This window comes from Bacillus rossius, chromosome 8 (assembly GCF_032445375.1).
Source record: "Bacillus rossius redtenbacheri isolate Brsri chromosome 8, Brsri_v3, whole genome shotgun sequence".
NCBI classification, from domain to species: domain Eukaryota; kingdom Metazoa; phylum Arthropoda; class Insecta; order Phasmatodea; family Bacillidae; genus Bacillus; species Bacillus rossius.
The window spans coordinates 65472676-65493729 of NC_086336.1; the positions used below are offsets into that span (position 1 = coordinate 65472676).

General features: G+C 34.9%; 1 protein-coding gene across 18 annotated transcripts in view; it reads right to left on the reverse strand.

Annotated features, from left to right (window-relative positions):
• The window catches only part of LOC134535104 (uncharacterized), a 305166-nt gene that overhangs the window by 228397 nt on the left and 55715 nt on the right, over nucleotides 1-21054 (reverse strand). For 5 of the 18 annotated variants that reach the window (XM_063373983.1, XM_063373985.1, XM_063373981.1 and 2 more), the window contains exons 3-4: nucleotides 16139-16357; nucleotides 14572-14685 (exon numbers count right to left, since the gene is read on the reverse strand). The exons of 8 other annotated variants lie outside the window; for them this stretch is intronic. In XM_063373983.1, coding sequence (XP_063230053.1) covers nucleotides 14572-14685; nucleotides 16139-16357 — 333 coding nt within the window. Of the gene's footprint in view, nucleotides 1-8823; nucleotides 9009-10124; nucleotides 10626-11525; nucleotides 14026-14571; nucleotides 14686-16138; nucleotides 16358-21054 lie in introns of those variants that run through there. 5 more of the 18 variants (XM_063373992.1, XM_063373996.1, XM_063373994.1 and 2 more) reach the window with 4 other exon arrangements.

The window sequence follows — 21054 nt, forward strand, 5'->3', positions numbered from 1 at the left end:
AAATTTACTTCATTGATTTCTCTAAGCATAAACTATAAAGTCGACTAATTCGTAATTACATTCCCTGAAGAGGTTATATAGCATTAACATTTGCTTCGTCATCTGTACGTAGCTTACTACAGCTAATACTGAATTTTTAAATTATTTAAAATTATATAAATCATTATAATCAATTTACTTTTCAACAAAATATGGTATTAATGTCAACATACTTAAATTAGACCAATGAACAGTACATGTCGCCTTACAAGTTGAAAGTTAAGTTGGCGAAACATTATGTCTTACTCATTATGTCGGGGTTTCAGAGGAAAGGGGACGAAATTTATATGTAGTGTTTTGGCTGAATGACTAAATCCATTGAAATCACAACTTCGTAACTTGCTAGTACATTCGTAACTGCCAACTTTGCGTAGACGTCACCATATTATGAGTTTTTTCAGTATCAAAATACTCCAGTAGAAAGAACTTACCCCGATATAACAAACAATCTGTAAAGAAAAAAAAATCCCTTTTGGCGCAGCCTACAGGCGTAGGTAGATTTCAAAGTAATTATATCATCTGGAAATATTTTTTTAAAACTTCTATAAACTCCTTGAACAATTTAAGAACTTAATGAAGCTGACAAAAAAACTATCTGCTCGCCAATATTCAAAAAATATCGTTTCAACATTTTCTCATATTCCATGCGGCGAAAATATTTTGAATGTTTTTAAATTAATGCATCAGCAATGAATGTCTTAAAGAAATTCATAATATGCCTACTAAGGTAGTAATGCAATTTATTTTTTTATTTTCAAACACAATTTTTCATCTCTTGCACTAATGTCGTATAGCCTAAACAATTTTTTTTTCAGACAAAGGTTTAAGGTAATCTTAGATGGTAATAAACAAATTCCAATGAATTCGATACTAAAAAAGTTAAAAGAAAATTAAATTTCAACCCCTGTTTTTATGGTAATAGTTCGTTTCATCAAAAATGTTTCAACCAAAGGTTTTAGATAAAGTTTAGGAATTTTTACTAAAATGAATTTGAAAGTAAATGTATTTTTAAAAAAATATGTCATTTTGTTTTTCTACCCTTGTTATTTCCATCCCTTGAAGTATTGGTTTGTATTATCAAAAATTGTTTCAAAATAAAGTTTTAAGTAACATTATAAGATTAACAAACAGTTTGAACGGATTTGAAAGTGCACCACTAAGGGAGTTATGAATTTTTTTTATTCTACCCCTTATTATTTTTAACCCCTTGTAGCAATGGTACTTCCAAATATAATTGTTTCAGACAAAGGTTTTTGATAAAAATTATAAGGTTTACCAACAACTTGAAGAATGTTATACCTATTGTAACTAATGAGTTATGAATTTTTTTAAATTCTACCCCTTATTTTTTCAACCCCTTGCAGTAATGGTTGGTCAGATCGAAAATTGTTTCAGATTAAAGTTTTAGATAAAAATTATATGATTAATACACAATACGTACGAATTCGATGTTGTACCTACGAAGGAAGTTATGACTTTTTTTGTCTACCAATCCTGGTTTGTTTCAACCCCTTGCAGTTGTTGTTAGTCGTATAAAAATTTATTTCAGATGAAATATGTACTGAATACTTTAAGGTTTCACGATAAAACATATAGGATTTATGAGTGTACATGGTACATTAATTATGATTTTTTTTAATTCAACACCTTTATTTTTCCACCCCATGCAACAATGGTTCGACATATAAAAAATTATTTCAGACAAAAGTTTTAGATAAAAATTATACAATTTACTAACAATTAGAACGGATTTGATGGCGTACTTACTGAGGGAGTTAGGATTTTTTTTTAATTTTTACCGTTATTTTATTTACTACATTGCTACAATGGTTCGTCTAATCAAAATTGTTCCAGACAAAAGTTTTGGATGGAAATTATAAGAAAAATACACAATTTGTTCAAATTCGATACTATGCCTACGAACATAGTTATGATTGTTTGTCCGCCAACCCTTGTTTTTTCAACCCCTTGGAGATACCGTCGGTCGTATCAAAAACTTATTCAGAGAAAATATTTTGGCATTACTCCTAAGAATTTTAATAAATTCAAACGGATGTGATATTTTCCATATTGCGTGATTTAGAATGATTTTTCTGTTTTTGAAAAAAACCTTCCCCATTTCTACCCCTTTGGTCAGGTATTGTTCATTAACAAACTCGACCAAGATTTTCCAAATTTAGATTTTATGTATTAGTTTGGAATTGATTTGAGAAAAATTACGACAGTTATCGTGTCCACAAAAAAGTGATATATATATATACACACACACCTACACACACACACACACACACACATACATACATATATATATATATATATATATATATATATATATATATATATATATATATATATATACACATATATATACATATATATAAGCTTTTGAGTTGATGATTTTGGGGTCTATGGACCATGAAACGAAAAACTATGTAAAATTTTTCCGGAAGTCACACCTTCGTAACGGCTACATAGGTAGTATTTCTTTGAAATCTAACTAAAATACGTAGGTATTAAAATTCTTCTATGCTAATGCACAAAGCTGTTTCGAATTACTGGCTCCTTTGAGTCACGCGAGACAATTCATATGTTCCTGGGGTTGGTACTGCTTCAGTACAGTATTTTGTCCAGTGTGTCCACAAGAAAAAAATATTTCGTACCAACTTAAGCGAGAGAAAAAAACTAGATTTGAAAAAAGTACTAAAAAATAATTTGTTATCGTTTTAACAATTTATGGAGTTATGACATAGCAACGCTCTTACAATTAATGAATTAAAAAAAAAACACACAGTATGACTACCTAAAATAACACATGCAAAGATAAATAAAATAACATTTTAAACGCACCATTTTATCACCAGCATACATTTGGAGTTGCATTCTTGTTTAGAGTAAACCTGTTTAGAAATCCAATTGAAAGATGCATGATTGAGATTGTATGAAACCAAGAATGGATATTCTCGTTCAAATCTAGTGGCTGTCCGGCCATAGAAACAACGATGGCCAATGTATTAATCTTGCACTTGACATAGTACATGTGATTAAATATAATGTTTAGAATTTGCAAAAAAATATAGTTTTTTTTAATAATTATGCATTAGACTTGCAATTACTTAATATTATATTTACGCATTTTATGAGTTCCCACTAACAAAATAAACCACAGGAAGTACCTATTCTCTAATTTTTTTCTAGCAGAGCTTGCTAACTTAATCAGTTCTCTTGGAACAGTAAAATCTGTAGCTGATGTGATCATCAATTTAATTTTACCAAAAGAAGTGCATTTACCAGTGGTGATTGTACTTTGTTTCTAATTTTATTTTTGGTCAATGTTATCGCTGAAAATATTCTTTCAGTTTCTGCGGATGAATGAGGCAAGGATAGCATGGCTTTAATGAACACTGTTATAGAAGGGAACATTTGGTCTCCTACAGCATTTTTCATTCCTTAAACTGTATTCCAAAAATCCGTTATATTTCTTCTCTACTGTAACTTATAGGTAGCTATATTGTGTGTATGTGTTGACACTGCATTAATAATTCAATTATTAACCTAATTAGAATGTTAGGTAAAAAGTGTAGAACTATATGTGTACAAATCCTTATTTTACTTAACAAACACACAATAAACATTTATTCAACACAACACAGTACACTATAATGACAAGGATTTTCAGCAATCAAATATTAGAATTTTTCTTCCTAAATTTATATATTAAAATTATTATTTATATGAATATAATATCACGGATGAGTCAGAAGTAGATGATGAACACTCAGGACAATACGTCGAGCACTATTTTACCAAGGGTTCCGAGTCTAATCCAACATTATTTAATTTCACTTGTATCAATTATATGACTTTAAAAAAAATATGTAGTTCCTGCTTTATAATAATTATCAGTTTTATTACCGGCTAGTTCGGTTGCTCAGGGAGGCATAAACACCTTTTCTATACGGACAACTGAACTCGGGTCGAGGTCAGGTAATGTAACTTAAGTTGAAGATTTAACCAGAAAAAAAGTATCTCAATTTATGTCAGTTCCAAATACTTAATAAAATAATCACAGTTATTTGTAAGGTAGGCCTATTCGTTTTTACATGCTTTATATTAGCTTCACCTGTAACTCTGTAACGTCTGTAACTCTGTCTGTCTGTCCGTCTGTAACTCTTTCGACTAAGAGTGAATGACTCATCACTGTAAAATGTCCCACCCATTTCATTGCGTTCGTTAGCCGAGCGGTCTAAGGCGCGCGACTTCTGTGACGTCAGCTTTCGGATTCAGCGATCGTGGGTTCTACTCCCGGCCACGCCGAAAAAAAAAATATTTTTTTTTCCCCCGGTAAATTCTAATATTATATCCATACATCTAACTGCAAATGATTCGTAGAGACTTTACCATTTCTTTGTGACGTTGCAACTCCAAATAGTTATCTCAGATGGTAATAGGTAGTGTCGGTAACTCATTTCCCTATGATAATTATACATAAATATAGTTTAAAAAACTAAAAAAACATGCTTTTAAAGAATATCAAACTAAAAAGTTAAAAATTAATATAGTTTAAAAAACTAAAAAACATGCTTTTAAAGAATATCAAACTAAAAAGTTAAAAATAAATATAGTTTAAAAAACTAAAGAAACATGCTTTTAAAGATTATCAAACTAAAAAGTAAAAAATAATTTTAAAATTAAATTTATGACAATAGTATATAAGCAATACTAGTATAAATGAGAAAAAAGCATGGGGCGCTTAATATTCAAAAAATATGGCACAAAGCGCCTCAAGCTTTTTTCTCATTTATACTAGTATTGCTTATATACTATTGTCATAAATTTAATTTTAAAATTATTTTTTACTTTTTAGTTTGATAATCTTTAAAAGCATGTTTCTTTAGTTTTTTAAACTATATTTATTTTTAACTTTTTAGTTTGATATTCTTTAAAAGCATGTTTTTTAGTTTTTTAAACTATATTTATTACATGGTAATATTAAGACGTTTCAGTTCGCATGTACAAAATTGCATCTCTAAAGAGCATCCCACTCTTAGATTGCAGTATGGAAGTAAATGGGCGCATTCTCTCTCTCTCTCTCTAACACACGCCGATTGCCGTTAGCACTGTCCTTGTTTCTTCGTGCGTTGTTGCCAAATATCAAACGAAATTTAAAATTTTAATTTTTGGACCAAGCTTTTTTTCATATTGTATAGAATCAAAATACGCATCAGGCAATGCTTATTTTGAATACTTAACAATATTTTAAGTGTCCGAAAAAATTAAAAAACATAACTTATTCGCTGCGAACTGTTTTGAAGTATTCCGATATGTTTCACATCAAAAAAAGAAAACCTATTTGTGTATTTCATTCAGATTTTTTTTATTAGTAAATCAATGCCTTAGGACGCCACCGAACAAATGTTAAGACAAAAACTGTACAGGTTTCACTTAAATAATTTTTTTAATATATTGAAATGCATTTTCTCACAACCTGACACATCAAAATGTTGACCCGCGGAAAAATTTTTTTCTGTTAAAGATAGATGGGGGACGAAAGCGAGAAAAATGTTCACAATGAATTGAATTAGTTTTTAAAAGCAGCCCCATCTCAATTGCTTCTACAGTTTCCGTGGAAATAGCTGTTAAAGATGTGTCTTATCAGTACAAGAGCGCGCGCTGCCGTCGTAAGAGGAAACAGGGTCGTGTGTTTAGATAAGTGGGGTTCTGTCCTACAAGCAATTTCAAATACATGGCTTCCTTAGTCAACAAAAAATATTGTAATCGATTCTTGAACATAATATGTAAAATGTATGAAATAAATACGAAGGAATTCAATAGCGATCATGGTACAAAATTTTGAATTACTTTTATATCCTTCTCAACACCAAGCATCTTATCAAACATTGTTTTAGACAAAGTTTTGGAAAATAACGATGATATTATTACAAACAATTTAAACAGATTTGATAAGGTGTCTACTAAGGCAGTTACGTTTTTTTGTCCGGTGAAAATTTTTTTCGAACCCATGCAGTTATGGCTGGTCGTATCAAAAATGTATTTAGAAAACATTTTTCGGCATTAGGTAATCCGAGTTATCATACGTTAAAACGGATTCGATATTATTCATATTATGGGAGTTGTTGCGATTTTCCTGTTTTTCAAAAAATCTTCCCCATTTCGAACCAATTGTTCGGATTTTTCCCATAACTTACTCGACCGAGAATTTCCATTACTGTATTTTATTTATCATTTTGGACATGACTTGTCCAAAAATACGGCATTTATCGGGCCCATGAAAATGTGATTATATATATATATATATATATATATATATATATATATATATATATATATGATTTTTAGAACAGAAAAGCAAACTATAAGAAATTTTCGTCTACAATAGGTAGTTTTTATTTGAAATTTACATAAAAGTGGTATTATTACAATTTTATATGTGTAATAGTATAAAATATTATAAATTACGATATGATTTCTTAAAATGCTTCTTGTTCGATCCAAATTACAAATACACGCATCTCCTGAAATTCGTAATGTGTTAGAGATTTGGCAACAGCGCGCGCGCCATAAGCCGTGTACTGCAATCTAAGAGTGGGACGGGCTATAGTTGAACAATGACATTTTCTGACTTGAGTTTCAATTACTGATTTAAAGTAATTAAAATGCATAAATACCTTTGCATTCATTCACGTGTAGGTAATTTATATCGCAGAACCTTTTGATAACACTCACAACACAATGTATAGCCTAGGTTTATTTTAAAAAAAATTGCAATTAAAGCAACAGCGTCTGGGGCTTAACCCACACGAAGATGACGGTAAAACATTATCTCAAATTATATTTAAATACTCATTATTAATGAATCCTGATCCCTGATTGCCTGGAAGGTCAGATACATAGATAGGACTCCAGTCAACAATACAATATATGAAAACTAACAGGATATCGATTAGGAATATTCACAACATAAAATTAGTGTTATAAATTAAATCATATTATATCATTTACAGACGTAAATAACATTATTGGGTTATGTCAAATGGCTTTAACTTGGTTTGTTCACATTTCTATTACAGACGATGACGTCTTTTAAACATGAATACATGTAGTTAATTGGCTTTTAGACTGAACATAAATAATAACAACCAAAACGAAATAGTATGGCAGGAAAATAAATAAATAATACTTAAAATTAAATCTGTGTGGGTCATTGTTACCGCACACCATAAATTCGTCGTCTTTCTTCAGTGCTTCTACAGTCTTTAATAAAGGCCATTCCCTATCCAGGTTTTCGTAATATTTTTCTTCAATAACATTAAGAAAATATTTGGCAAGTGGCATTATACTGTGATTGTCATCTGATTTGTACTTTTCTGGACTCAGCAAGGCTAAACCTTTTAGAACAGAGTCATTAAAATTTATTCGTTTTAAAAATTGGCTGCAAAATTCAACATAGAAGGCCAAACAATTAACTTTCAATCGTGTTAGCCTACATCACTTGGTCTAACTATGCTCTTGTCTAATCCCATCAAAAAGAGCTTCCACTCTCCCTCTTAGATAAACTTTGCTTATGTCTAAAACTGGCCGTTGTCAGCTGTATTTTCTTTTTCAATTGGATTATTCCCACCGATGAAATCAGAACATGAAGACGATATTAGTACCTACATTGATAATCTAAATTTAAATTTATTATTACTGTCGGCAGAATAAAATCCAGGAACAAAAAATGACTTAATGCCGAACGACCGACTTGAGTTCCTGACCTGACTCGTCATCGTCAACTGAAAAATTAGATCCCTTCCACTCCTGTGTGTGTTTGAACAACACTTAATAATAAAACAATTAAGTGTTAACATAATATTATATTGAAGGCAAAAAACTTGAAAAAGTACTAGCTGTGGACACCCTGATTGTGTCTGAGAGTTCCGACTTGCGGTGATTCTGACACACTTTCCCCTGGTACAGTCTAACGACCATACGGTCAAGCGGTGTCGCCCCCAGTGCGATTAGTACGAAGGTGCTAATTGAATATAGTTCACAACAACATTAGAATGTTGCAATTCAAACGTGCCTAACATCTATTGGCGATCAATTTAATCCCCCATTAGCGCTGGACAACTGACCCAACAGTGGTTGCTAGTGCAGGCCAACAACTTGAATTATGTTAAACAGATGCACGTGGCAAGCTAAGCCACGGCTCGCTACTGAAACTATCGGCCTCATCAATATGACGCTGTGCCCCCGGGCATATCGTCTTTGCGCCACGGACTCTGCAGCAATGCTAGGAGGAACAGGAGGGCAAAGAGCAATGTTACATCGTAAGCACATGAAAACAGAATTCATACCGTTACAGTCAGTGATGAGTTTATTTATATTAAGTGTAACACATATTAAATGCATCGACTGCAAAGGGTCAAGTGTTTGATCCACCCCCGTTTTAACTGTCAAGAGAATATTCAGCCGATTTAAATAAATAAATAAATAAATATTCAACAACTTTCTGTGCGCCGTTTGCATGCTGTTTATCTGTGCCTGCACTTTTATTTTTACCAATGTAACAGCTGCTATTTGTTTGGGGCATTAAAATTCCGTTTGTGTTTGCTGTACGTGTGCTGTTACAAATGTATCCCGGCCTTTTGGAACATATTTACGACACAAAAAATTGTTATCAAGATACCGTTACCGTGACACTGACTTTATTTATAGACTCATAATAGATGGCCACCTCGGAAAAAATTATTGGTTTTACATCTCAGTCAACTTTTGGCTTACCTTTCTCTTCTGTAAGCATCAAGGGAAGTAGCTTTTCTTTTCTTCCGAGGTGCACACAGGCGAAGACGCGCCTTTTTACCAGTTCTCCAATCGGGTTTACGTTCCATGCTTGCAGAGGATCAAATAAAAATCTTTTTAAAATAATTCGCAAATGTCAAGACGTTTCCCGCCACGTGCGGGTTACTCTATCACAAACCAAACCTTTGCACATTCCGCTATAGCCGGGCAACTTAGTAATTGCCCTTGGACATTTCCGTTCCGCATAGCTACTCCCTCTTAAGAGGGCGATAAAGGACTTCATTTAGAGCTGTTGTAGTGGTCAATGCGACGGCAAGTAGAGGTCAAAACAGTTAATGCAGATTAATGAGATTTTTACACATCATTGAGGAAAGGTATAATGACTGATCCCAGTTGTCAGAATGCGGTTAATGTTATTAATAAGCAAAATTAATTAGTAAAAAGGTTTATATTAGCGCAAATTTGACAACTTGCAGAAAATAAAGTAATCGGAATAACAAAAAAGTAAAAACTGTGAACGATTTACATGTAACATTCTTTTATAGTATATGATTTTTGGAAATAATTATCTTCATACAATTGCGAATACTTGCACTACACATTCATAATTGAGCCGAAAATTTGCCACTTCACTGTTTGGAGATAGGACACTTTTATTCCATCCCTTCAGCAAGACCCGAGCGCTGTAGATAATCCTCGCCATTAGAGTGGTCGGGTTCCGGCTGTTATCTGCGCCTTGGTGACGAATGGGTGGAAGGGGTGTAAAGAAGAAGGTCTGGTTTTCGATAACACAGGTCTTGTCGGGTTACTTTGCATTTCTCTTGTCATTGCATTCGCGTCCACCTCATTTATATTATTCTTAGAGTATTCTTTGCACATATATATTTTATAGTACCGTTTATTTACAAATATTTAACTGGATTGTGGATATACAATTAATATTTTTTAGTTGTTTTTAGGTTACTTGGCATACATCTTATTTTCAACCAAATAATAATAATAGTTGTATAAAAATTAAATAAACTAAATATACCGTGGGATATTACTTTGCAAGGCATTATTGGGGGATAAGTTTTACAGATTTTGCAGTTCCAACACTATAAGCACAGCACAAAATACGAATAATTACACAAAACTGTATAGCTGATTTGTAAACAAAATACATAAGTTAAAATAGTTTACTTCGCGGTTACATACAAATTGATAATATACATAAAAATATTACAAGTTTTCAAAGCTATCATGTTTCATTACAAAGCATATAAAATAATTTGTGTACTTACTTATTTTTCTGTCTCCAATTCGCTAGATTTTTACCTTTATTCCGTTTTCTTCGCACAGACAAATGCAATTTACCACGAGCATTACCTTTTACAAAACGTGCGTTTGTTTTCGCCATTTATAAATGAACATCCATTCATATATCCCGAGCTAACACAGCGACAGCGAGTAAAACTAAATCCGACTGCCGCGCGTTGCCACCCCACCCCTTTCGGTCCTTATCGTGGGACTGAGAATTGTCGCCTATCGCGAGGGACTCAGAGCAATATCGGTCTAACGTACAATATCAGGCGCACATGTTACGCTTCAAGCAGCTATTTATCCCACTCTTATGGCCGCTCCTCCCTCAAGGACAACGTACACGAACAATGTGGCTGAAAGGTATTCCCACCAACGCAACACCGTATCGTGTAAACCGACCTGCGGGCATTATCTCGGGAGCGGCCAGCGGCGTATCCAGGCAGCGCACAACTGGCAACTGACCCCCTCCACTCCGCTCCGCTGGAATCACGTGACACTGGGGTCTGCGCGCATCGTCGCTTCCCCCCCCCCCCTCTCCTACCAAAGGCCCAGCCGTCGCTGTCACCCCTCCGCAGGAATGATCGCCCCCCCTTCCCACGAGCCCCGCCAGGTGGTGGGGGGGCACCTCTGCAGGGCCAGAAAAGCGAAAAACAGCGTTTCGTTGCGAGAGAGTTCCGCGTGATAGTCAGCTGCGACAGTAAGTTTAAAAATACCATTTAATTAAGCAAAAAATACTCTATGTTTCGGTGTAAATATATCCTTACTTGGAGAAATGCTCTGAATGCAGTAATGTAGTAATTATTTCAAATAATAATAACTTTTCTATTAAATTTTATTAACATTTCTTACATTTTGATTACATTACGACATGTGGACGTTCTTCCTTTATACTCCCTGAAAATCTCAGTCTCCTATCTCTCCCCAGTGTTTTTAAAAAAACATTTTATTTCAAGAATGTTCATATGGTAGTACAGAAGACTCAATACCATAAACCTACTCATTTCACCTGTTTAGACTTAATGGAAACTGACAACGTAACGAAAACTATTATTTGCAAGTAAAATTACTTTCCAGCTTACAGATTTTAAATAAACTTTTCAATGTGCAACTGTGCACATTCAAGATGACTTAATATTATGCAGGAGGGGGTTATTTTAATGAGGGGGGATGGCCTTCAGCACGAATCTCATGTCCATCATTCTATTTCACAATCTCAATACCATTTCAAGTTCAACATAATATCTGCATTTACAATGTTACACCCATGCCTCACCCGGGACTCGGACCGCAGGCCGGTGATCGAGTCACACGGTAAGCTGCTGCTACTACGAAAGCTAACGAATGTCATCCATATGTTGCTTGACATTACCAAATAAACTAACCTTTGAATCCAGTATGCTTTGAGATAAGTAGCTTTGTTTTTCTTTCTTGCTGCAGTCATATAAAGATGATTTTTCTTTCCTTTTCTCCAGTTTCTTTTCCCATTCATTCTTTATACAAATCTTAACTTATGATGTACTATCTTTATGTCTACTAAAGAAGCTGAGAAAATTACAGTCGCAGTTTCCACCTGACTTCGAGTGTGCCCTACAGGGCTTCTCGCCGCGAAAACTCAATTGAAATTGATAAATGTTAATTTAATTTATTTAATTAATTTAGGTGTAATTATTTAAGCAGGTATTACTTAGTGAGGGACATGTAAATAAAGAAGTAGCTCACAGTTACAACACATTCCTGGAAAAGAAAATCAACCTGATCTTTTGACACCACCCTTAAATGGTGTTTGCACAAAGTACCTCTTTAATAAAATTAATCTTTCAAACATATTTTGATAAAAATATATGTCAAAGGATTTGTGGATACGTATATGTAGCAACCAACTTTTAAATGACAGTGTGTCTCAAGGGGATGGGTTGTGATTTAGTTTAAACTAGTGAGACACAAACCCTTATTTATCCATGTCTTGTTCTATTTGAAGCATTTCCCTATTCCTTCTTCTAAGCTCTCTTACAATTTCATATTTTTAAGTCATATCCGAATTCAAGTAAGCAGTTGTGAACTTGCAATCTTGTGTACTTCACTCATCCTTGTTACTTATGTGAATCCGGACGGATTCAGTGTTTGGCTACTTCAAACGATATTAGCCAACCAAACATGGTTTTTTTCTTTAAATAAATTTAATTTGAAAAACAAATATAACTGAAAATAAAGCAGTTTAATTTTCATCTTTGTTTTGTAATTGCGATCGTTAGGAATGTGTATGTATTTGTTAAACTTTCCTTATAAAAAAGTTTAAATGTTAATTTTTTTGAATTTTAGTTATTAATACCAGCCAAATATAAGTATGCGAGAATAACAGATTTGTTTACTACCATAATTCACTTATAGTTAGGACAACCCTTGTGATGTCAATCCACAGATTAAGTACATATCAGTAAACACTTCAGGCAAATTCTGACACCGACTTAGTTCTTTTGTATGCTCTGCCTAGTGACATTTCTTATTCCTGGAAATAAATCCAAAACTCTCTGGAAAAACCTAGTCAAATCGCTGAATTATGTGAAAGCCGCGAAGAACTAGTCAATTTACACATAAAGATCACAAACACATCTTGTTTACTGATTACGGAGATTACACTTATCTAAAACTCCAGTCTAGGTCCAATTTTAATAAACTTGGAGAATAAAATAGATTTAAACTATTTTCAGAAGACAGACTGCCAGTGTATCAAATTACAACTGAAACGGTAATGCCTTTCCTACTGGCCGAGGCATTTCACGTTAATTTGTAACAACTCATTCACTAACAAATTTACTTGCACATCCATTCAATTAGTTACACTTATGCATAAGAGTATGAATAATACTATCAATCATTTCTTAACTTTAAGTTTATGCCTTATCATACAATATTAAAAATTACATAAAATAAACAATATTCGTTTTCAAATTTTAAAAAAAATGAACACCCATCTGTAAGAAAAAAATCATCTGTAATTGCCAAATCATTGACAAATACACAGTTTTATGACTTACTAGCTGCAGTACCCGGCGTTGCCTGGGCTGAACACAGGGTGAAATCAGATGTAGTAGTTAGTAATTGTCTTCTTAATTTGAATGTCAAGTGTGCAAAATAATTTATATCACTTCCAGATCCCGACAGACGTTCTGCCAGTGTATAATTATTTACCTGTATGTATATATGTATGTATATGTATATATTATATATATATATATATGTATATATAAATTGGTGGTCTGTAAATCTAGACTCTATAATACACTATAGAAAAAATCTGAAAAATAAGAGATTACTAATATTGAAAACATTCCATTATCTAGCTAATGCTCGGCATGCATTGCAATGCCTCAATCAGTTTTGTTTTGTGATATGTTTGAAGTAGTTACACATATACAAATCATTATCCATCCCTCTAAACATATATTTATCTCTATCTACATCTTTATATATATCTATATAGCTCTCTATCGCTCTTTATATCTACATATATGAATACATATATACCTCACACTATCTCTCTATCTCTTCAATATATAAATCTCTATACATCTATATATCTCTTTATATAACCCATTTCATTCTCTATACCTTGCTCTATCTCAACTATCTCTGTCTCTATCTAACTATATATATATCACTATCTCTGTCTATATTTTATATTTAAATAAATTGTGTCATGCGTGCGCACATATACAACAAAAACAGACGAAGTGTTGAACAGGAATTAGCCTGTATATGAAGTGGTGATTGAAATATTATAAAAACTTCAAAATATTTTCAAGGAAAATATACGAAATCGCACACAACCGCTGCGTAGGGAGCCGACCACGCGAGTGACTCCCCTCCCGCACCGCAGTGACGCTGCCAGCCAGCCGAGCGGGGTGGGGTGGGCGGGGCGCGGGAGCAGAGGCAGGCGGGGGTGGGAACACGAGCGTCAAGAGAGACACCACGACGACGGACAGTTGCTAGTTACTGAATTACAAACATAGAAAAATTAAAATATATTGCTTAAATAATGTGGTTAATAAATAACGCGGTAAAAAGTAGCCTACGTTCATCAGTGATAATGTCGGCTTCTAATGGAAAAATAATTTTTCAAATCGGTCCAGTAGTTTCGGAGCCTATTCAATACAAGCAAACAAACAAATCTTTCCTCATTATAATATTAAGTGTAGATGAAGCTGGTGCATCATTCCCCCAAGCACACACCATACTTGCTGTAATTCAACACTGAAAAATTTAAACAATTTGTATGCCAATGTAATTTATACACGTACTAGTGCTAGTGAATGTCATAAATAGTAGTCACTGAGTCTAGTCTAAAGGAACTAGTCTACACTAAAACTACTAGTTGGGGCGCAACTAAAGGGTGAGTGGAGTGTTGGAGAGAGATGTGCGACAGTGTACCTCACTAGCGCAAACTTCCGTTCCCGTCTTTCGCTCCCCAGGTCGCTGTTGCGGGCCCTCTGCATCGCTCGCATCAAATTTCGAAACGAAGTGTTCCCTGTGGCTTCTGGGTACCTATCGCAAGTCACAAGAACATCATACATCAGGCAACTCCAACAGGTAGGATTAGTTTAAAAGCAACTTGAGTTTCACGTAAGTCTCGAAAGGTATCTGCATTGTTTCCTGAAAATCCTTACATGTGCCACTGCAACTATTTGCCACGTAATCACCATGTATTTACCTTCAAAATTATCTGAATAAACAAATAACTCCCAACAACACTGCAACAGGGTGCAATACAAAAAATTGCAAAAATGAATTTTTCTAACCCAAAAATCATTGTAACATACTAAGAAATAATCTTAGTACTTATATAATGAAGGCAGTAACAGTGGAAAACTCAACACATTTTTGCTAAGTTAATTAACCAATTACCATATTAGAAAAATACCAGGGCTGTTGAAAAGAGAACGGAGTATCGATGGAATTTATATGAATGGGTGTTACCATTAAAAAAAACCGCACAACTAAACAGATGTCTGTAAAAGTAAATTAAGTGAGAAAAATCAAATAATTATGCAATTTCCTGTCCATTTAAACTTTTTAAAAATTGAACATTAGAAAACTCATCTCATGACCGGGTCATATTCCCCCCCAACACAAATCCCTAAAAATTTATCATTCCCACCAACAAATGGAACAAATTTGAAAGGAATCAGTGGGCAAAGTAAAATTGTAAGTTACAAAGATTAAATGCTGCTAACATTACTTTTTTTTAATATTTGATTATGAAGTGTACAAGTAACATTAATTATAATAAACATAAAGTTTTAATGCCAAAAGTAAAGCACTGTGCTTGTAAAAGAGAGTCCAGATAGTTTGGTCATAAAAAATGTAACTAAAATGAGTTTGATTTAAACATTTAAAAAAAATTTACCAACATTTTGGTAAACTTTTTCAAGTAACACGGTAAAAATACGTATTTCAGGTACAGTGTGTGTACAAATACTTGTGCATTGGAAGCCATTTTGATCCATGCACAGGCATTAGGACTGGCGACACAGCAAAGCGATTTATGGTATTCTGCCTTTCTAATACCAGTCAGACGGAATTTTTTTACGTTTGGGATAAGAATATGAAGGGTGAAGCTCGAAAGCTTTTAAGAAAATTTTACAATTCAACTATTAAAAAAAATAATAATAAGCATGTGACACGAGATCCATAAATTATCATCAGTGTGCATTCAAACGGCTCAAAAACTTAAAACTTTGAAGAAGTATACCATGGCACACCTGACAATGAAGTTTCGTCATAATTTCTACGACTACAATGCAGAGACTTTTCGATGCTAAGTTGCTTCAGCCAGGGCCTACGAAGTCTGCACAAATTTTCAGCTTTGATTCGAGGCGACACTTAAAAAACCCAACTCCACAGCCTCTGTCGTGGGAGTGCCCAGCGTCGACAGGACCCAAGATCGGCTCCGACGGACTCCGAGGCCCTGGCTTCAGCGACGGTCGTCCCCGTTCACCTGAGCGACTCTTCCTGCAGGATGGTCTGCAGGGGCACGCGCTCGCGACGGGACCGCTCCCTGATCCTCTGTCGATACTCCTTGACGTGTCTGGTGGTGTTGTTGGGGGCGTGGTTGTGCAAGGGGGACTTCTTGGACAGCGCGATCGGCGAGCCTAGCGGGCGGTCCATGGCGGCGCGTGCCCGACACCCTTGGCCGTAGCGCACGCACCTCAGGTGTCTGAAATGGCACGGTCCACGCTCGTCGCAGCCTCCTGCACGCTTGCTTGCCGGCAAGTCCAATTACAACCCACGCCTCGTCAACCGACTACTCTTACTTTCACTTCCCTGTGGAGATACTCTGACCACTTACACTCAAGTACTTCCCCAAAATTACATGAGCTTCGAATCCAGCATCACATAACATAATAATCTCCCCCAGCTGTTATCTCAACACTCATGACATACTTCGTTTTCCAAACAGCTCTTGCGGAATAGTTTCCTTTTAAAGATTTAACAGCATACTTCACAAAACTATATTTTTTCTTCTGATTTTGCTCTGATTTGCTCAATGATACTTGGTTATCCCCATTGGGGTTATCACTGCCCAAGCTTTTGTTGGAATCTTGTTTTTTTTTGATGTTAAACAGAAACTTAGACCTAAGTGATATCTGATCGAAAGCCGGAGTTTTCGATTCGCCGTCCTGTGGAGATATGTTACGCAGGTTGGTACTGCGTAACGCGGAAACTCGCCCCTGCGGGCTAGTGGGAAGAAGCGCAGCGAGTATATAAGCGGCTGCAAGCACGAGTTCCACAGAGTCTTCTCTCAACCGGCTGCGTGAATAATGCGGTGACCACGACCCGCGCCTGCGATCATCGACGCCGAAAGGCTGGCCGCTGAGGTCTTCAAGCTGCGCATGGATGCCGAAAAAGGCGGTAAGAGAGGCCGCAAATTATACAAGTCAGTTACGGACTTGGTAATAATTCCGTGGTAGCCCAGAAACAATTTGCAAGTTGGCACGGGACTTCGGAAGTAAAAAGTATGTGTCGGACTTTGCAGTAAAATGACAAAGGGGAACATAGAAAATTCCGGCGAGGGTCATGAAGTGGTTTGCGACTAGGAGCATAACAGAGTTCTGCTCAGCAATACTTTAAAAACAAAATATATTTTCTCGTTCTATTAATACGGTGAAAATAAAAGGTGCTACTACTTGATTAAAACATTAAGGGCGTAGTGCAGTGGCATTAGCAGGGCTACCAGTCGTGGCGTTTAAGACTACTAATGAACATAAACAAGGAGGTAAATTTTTAATGAAAAACTGTTTTAAAATAATTTCAAGCAACAGCATGTTAGGTGATTTGTCTCCAATTTTCTGCACTAGTATAGTGTTCGTTTTATTACCAAATAGTGTGAATTCAGAGCCGGCGAAAATGTGCAAGTATCAGGGAATCAGCACGTCGGCAGAGGTAGAATAAAGAAATTCGCTCCGTCGATGTTTCCGGTCCGACTGGGGTGATCAGGTCAAGGATCAACGGAAATAAAAAACGCTCGCCGCTATCACTTAAACGACACTGAAGATTTTAGCCAATTTTATTTGGGGAGAAGTGTTGAAATTTAAATTGTGTTAGAAATATCTCGTTCCTAAGTCTCTGGTACTGTTAAAACAATGTCTAATTTTGATCTGTAATTGAAGGTTTAAGTATTTTGTATTAAAAAGAATTTGTAATTATAACAAAAAAAGTAGTTATGAGAAAATGTTTAAAAGGTAGTGAATGATACGTAAATTTGTATAAGTTTATTTTAGGTGTTTGTTGGTAATCGCTGGAACATGGATTGTAGCAGTAAGGTGTAACAGCCAACATAATAAGAAAATTTATATTAATGTATGAGGATTATATGAGTTTGTATAATGTGTGAATAAATCTCTGTACATGCCGTACTAAATATGTGTTATACATTGCTCTGTGTTTCCTTAAGCTCTTGTTGCCATTCTAATTTCCAACGACTAGGTAACAAGAAAATTGCGTTCCCCTTGACTTCTACTGCCGGCGGCAGAGGTATCCCACTAGCCCGCAGGGGCGAGTTTCCGCGTTACGCAGTACCAACCTGCGTAACACTTTTATGCCAGTAGGTTTATCAGGATATTAAAATTAATAACCTAATCTTACAATCAATAATGCCACACATCTGTGCCTTACCTGGGATTTGAACCCAGAACTTCGCCAAAGCTGAGCTGCGAAGGTCAGCTAATGACAACTGGTAAATCCTTATTCAAAATGGTGGCTGTTGTGACTACACTGCCAGCAGAAATACAGACATGACCAGGAGCATGTGCAGAAATGCTTTGTGGGGAAGAGGGGAGAGACTGAACTATTTTGCCTGGGTTTGATTTTGAGTTCTTTCCTATGGTTGGTCAGAATAATAATTTTTTTATAATTTTGGGAAGAGGGGGAATTACACCCCCCCCCCCCCCTTACATAAATAGAGACAACTTTCATGCTCTGTCTACAGCAACAGTAAATGCTTAGAACATTAGTCCCTGCAATTAACTTAAATGTGAACAATACTTTATACTACTATTAGCCGTTCTTTCAATGCTCTTAGCAATTTGGATATATAATACTTTTGCCTATCACTGCAGAATTTTTCTATGTAATAATGATTAAAGTTCTGTTCAGACTAAAATTCAAAATACACTTTAAAAAAGGAAAATCAATTCAATACAGAAGTAAAAAATTGTTAACTAACTTAAAAGAATAGACAAATTTTTATTTAAAGCAATCCTACAAACCACAGGCTAAATTTATGCAACTAATTTTCTCAGCAAAGCAATATTCAACAGTTACTACTTGAACTAAGCTAGTGAAACTCTCTATTCAATTTAATCAGAAAACCAGTTGAACAAGTTTCAAAGAACATAAACTGCCTTTGAAATTTTTTAATATTCAAATAACTGAGAAAGTTTTTTAAATTTCAATAAATAAATGTTACTAAGTTACCCATGACTACATTATAAAATTTGTAATTTTTTCTCAAATGGTTACATTAGGTTATTTTAAAACCTGACAGCAGCGTTCAAAATAAATCTGAGTATGACGGAAAAAAAAATACACAAACTTATAACCTCAAAACCTAGAAAATGAAGAGAGAAGGCAAAATTTTAATAGAGTATACATATATTAGGAACTACAAAAACACATTGCAAACACTAAATAAATTAATTTCTTTTTTATATATGTTCTTAAAAATTATTAAATTAATTAGTTATTCAACAGCCAAATTATCAAAACAATGTATTTTTACTCAGATTATAACGTTCAATGAAACTTGTCCAATTAACAACAAAAAAAAATGCAATTCAGCGAGTAAGGAATAAAAAAAAAAAACCACATGCAACATCTTTGCTGAGAAAGAAAAGTATTTTAACCTCTGTAATGCTCCGATATCTTGGTGGTCATCAAGCTACGAAGTTATGTCACAAATCAGGACTGACAATGTGCCATCAATTGACTACTACTTTCATTTTCTTACTCAAATTAAATTGAAGTTGTTTTACTAGCACAAAAAATACATAATTAAATTTTAAAAACTATTTACGGACCACCAAATTAACAGTGAACTTGCCCAATATTTGAAGTCACACACCTCCAGCATTTGTTAAGTGACGTAAAGGCTTTTTTTTTCGACGTGATAACGTCTTATAAATCGATGAACGCCGGCTGCACGCACAAAAAATTGTCATGTCCCGCCTGAGCCGAGCGTGCAAGAACCGGCCAACCACCGTGCGAGAAAATCTTCTATAATATCAAACAGGTTAAGGCAGTTTTTTTAACTAATTGTTCGTGATTCTATTTGAACAAATTATTTCAATTATATTTGCAAAAAATTGTAAATAATATTTGAAAATTAAAAAGTTTGCAATTTTTCATCAATGTTTTCTTATGACATTATCACGTAAAATTATTGTCCGTAAACCGACTTTACAGACAACCCCCCCTCCTTTTTTTATAATGGCACAAAGAAAATGTCAGATATTCTAACGGCTGTGCATCACGGTGGATCCCAAACATAGCCGAGTTCCCTTGGCCTAGGACTGCCACACTTGCAAGGTCGTGACTACTTAGCTTGAGAGCAAAAGGCAACAGACAGTATCAGCCAGGAATGGACTTGCAGCACATCTCTTGTAATCTTTGTACAGGCCCTACAACATATAGGTCCTGCTACACAAACTGGTTGGCTCGGGCACCAAGCATGAGGCATCTTTAGCGGGCAATTGGGCAAAGAACCCGCCAACTCTGGTGCAAGAGATACACAGATAAGGCACGGCTTTCTATGGCATTTTTATAAGTTTAGTGGATATTAGTATTAATTAACTACATCTGATAAGCCTACTGGTATAAATGTGAGGGTGTTTAAAAACCTATTTTTTTTTAATCTCTTGCAATCAGCAATAATTTCAAATAAATTCTGCATGCAATAAAAATATCATGAATCCCCAACTTCATATAATCAATGTATTCTTATTCTCCAATGAAGTTTAACGTGATCACTCTTGAACATGAGCCAAATTAATTCTGCCCGTGGTTCTTACAGCAATCGCACAACACGTTCTGGTGCAAATCAGATCAACGTAGACACCTTTACATGTTTATGGTTGGTTGTTACTTGCTAGCTTCTTACGGGTCCAGACTGGCTTCCAATGCAGTTATCCATCCATTCTTGGGGGTTCCAAGTCTCTCTTTAACAAGTAGACAATGATTTTATCCCAACACAGGTTTGTTTCACACAGCTGCGACGTCTACATTCAAGTAAGGTTTTTTCTTTTCTACGGGTTGTAATGTCTTCCGAGACGCAATATCAAATCAACAAATATTCTCGAGAGCTGGCTTGAGCTGCCAACGATCCACACACAGGTAGTAAAATACTTTTCCTTCACA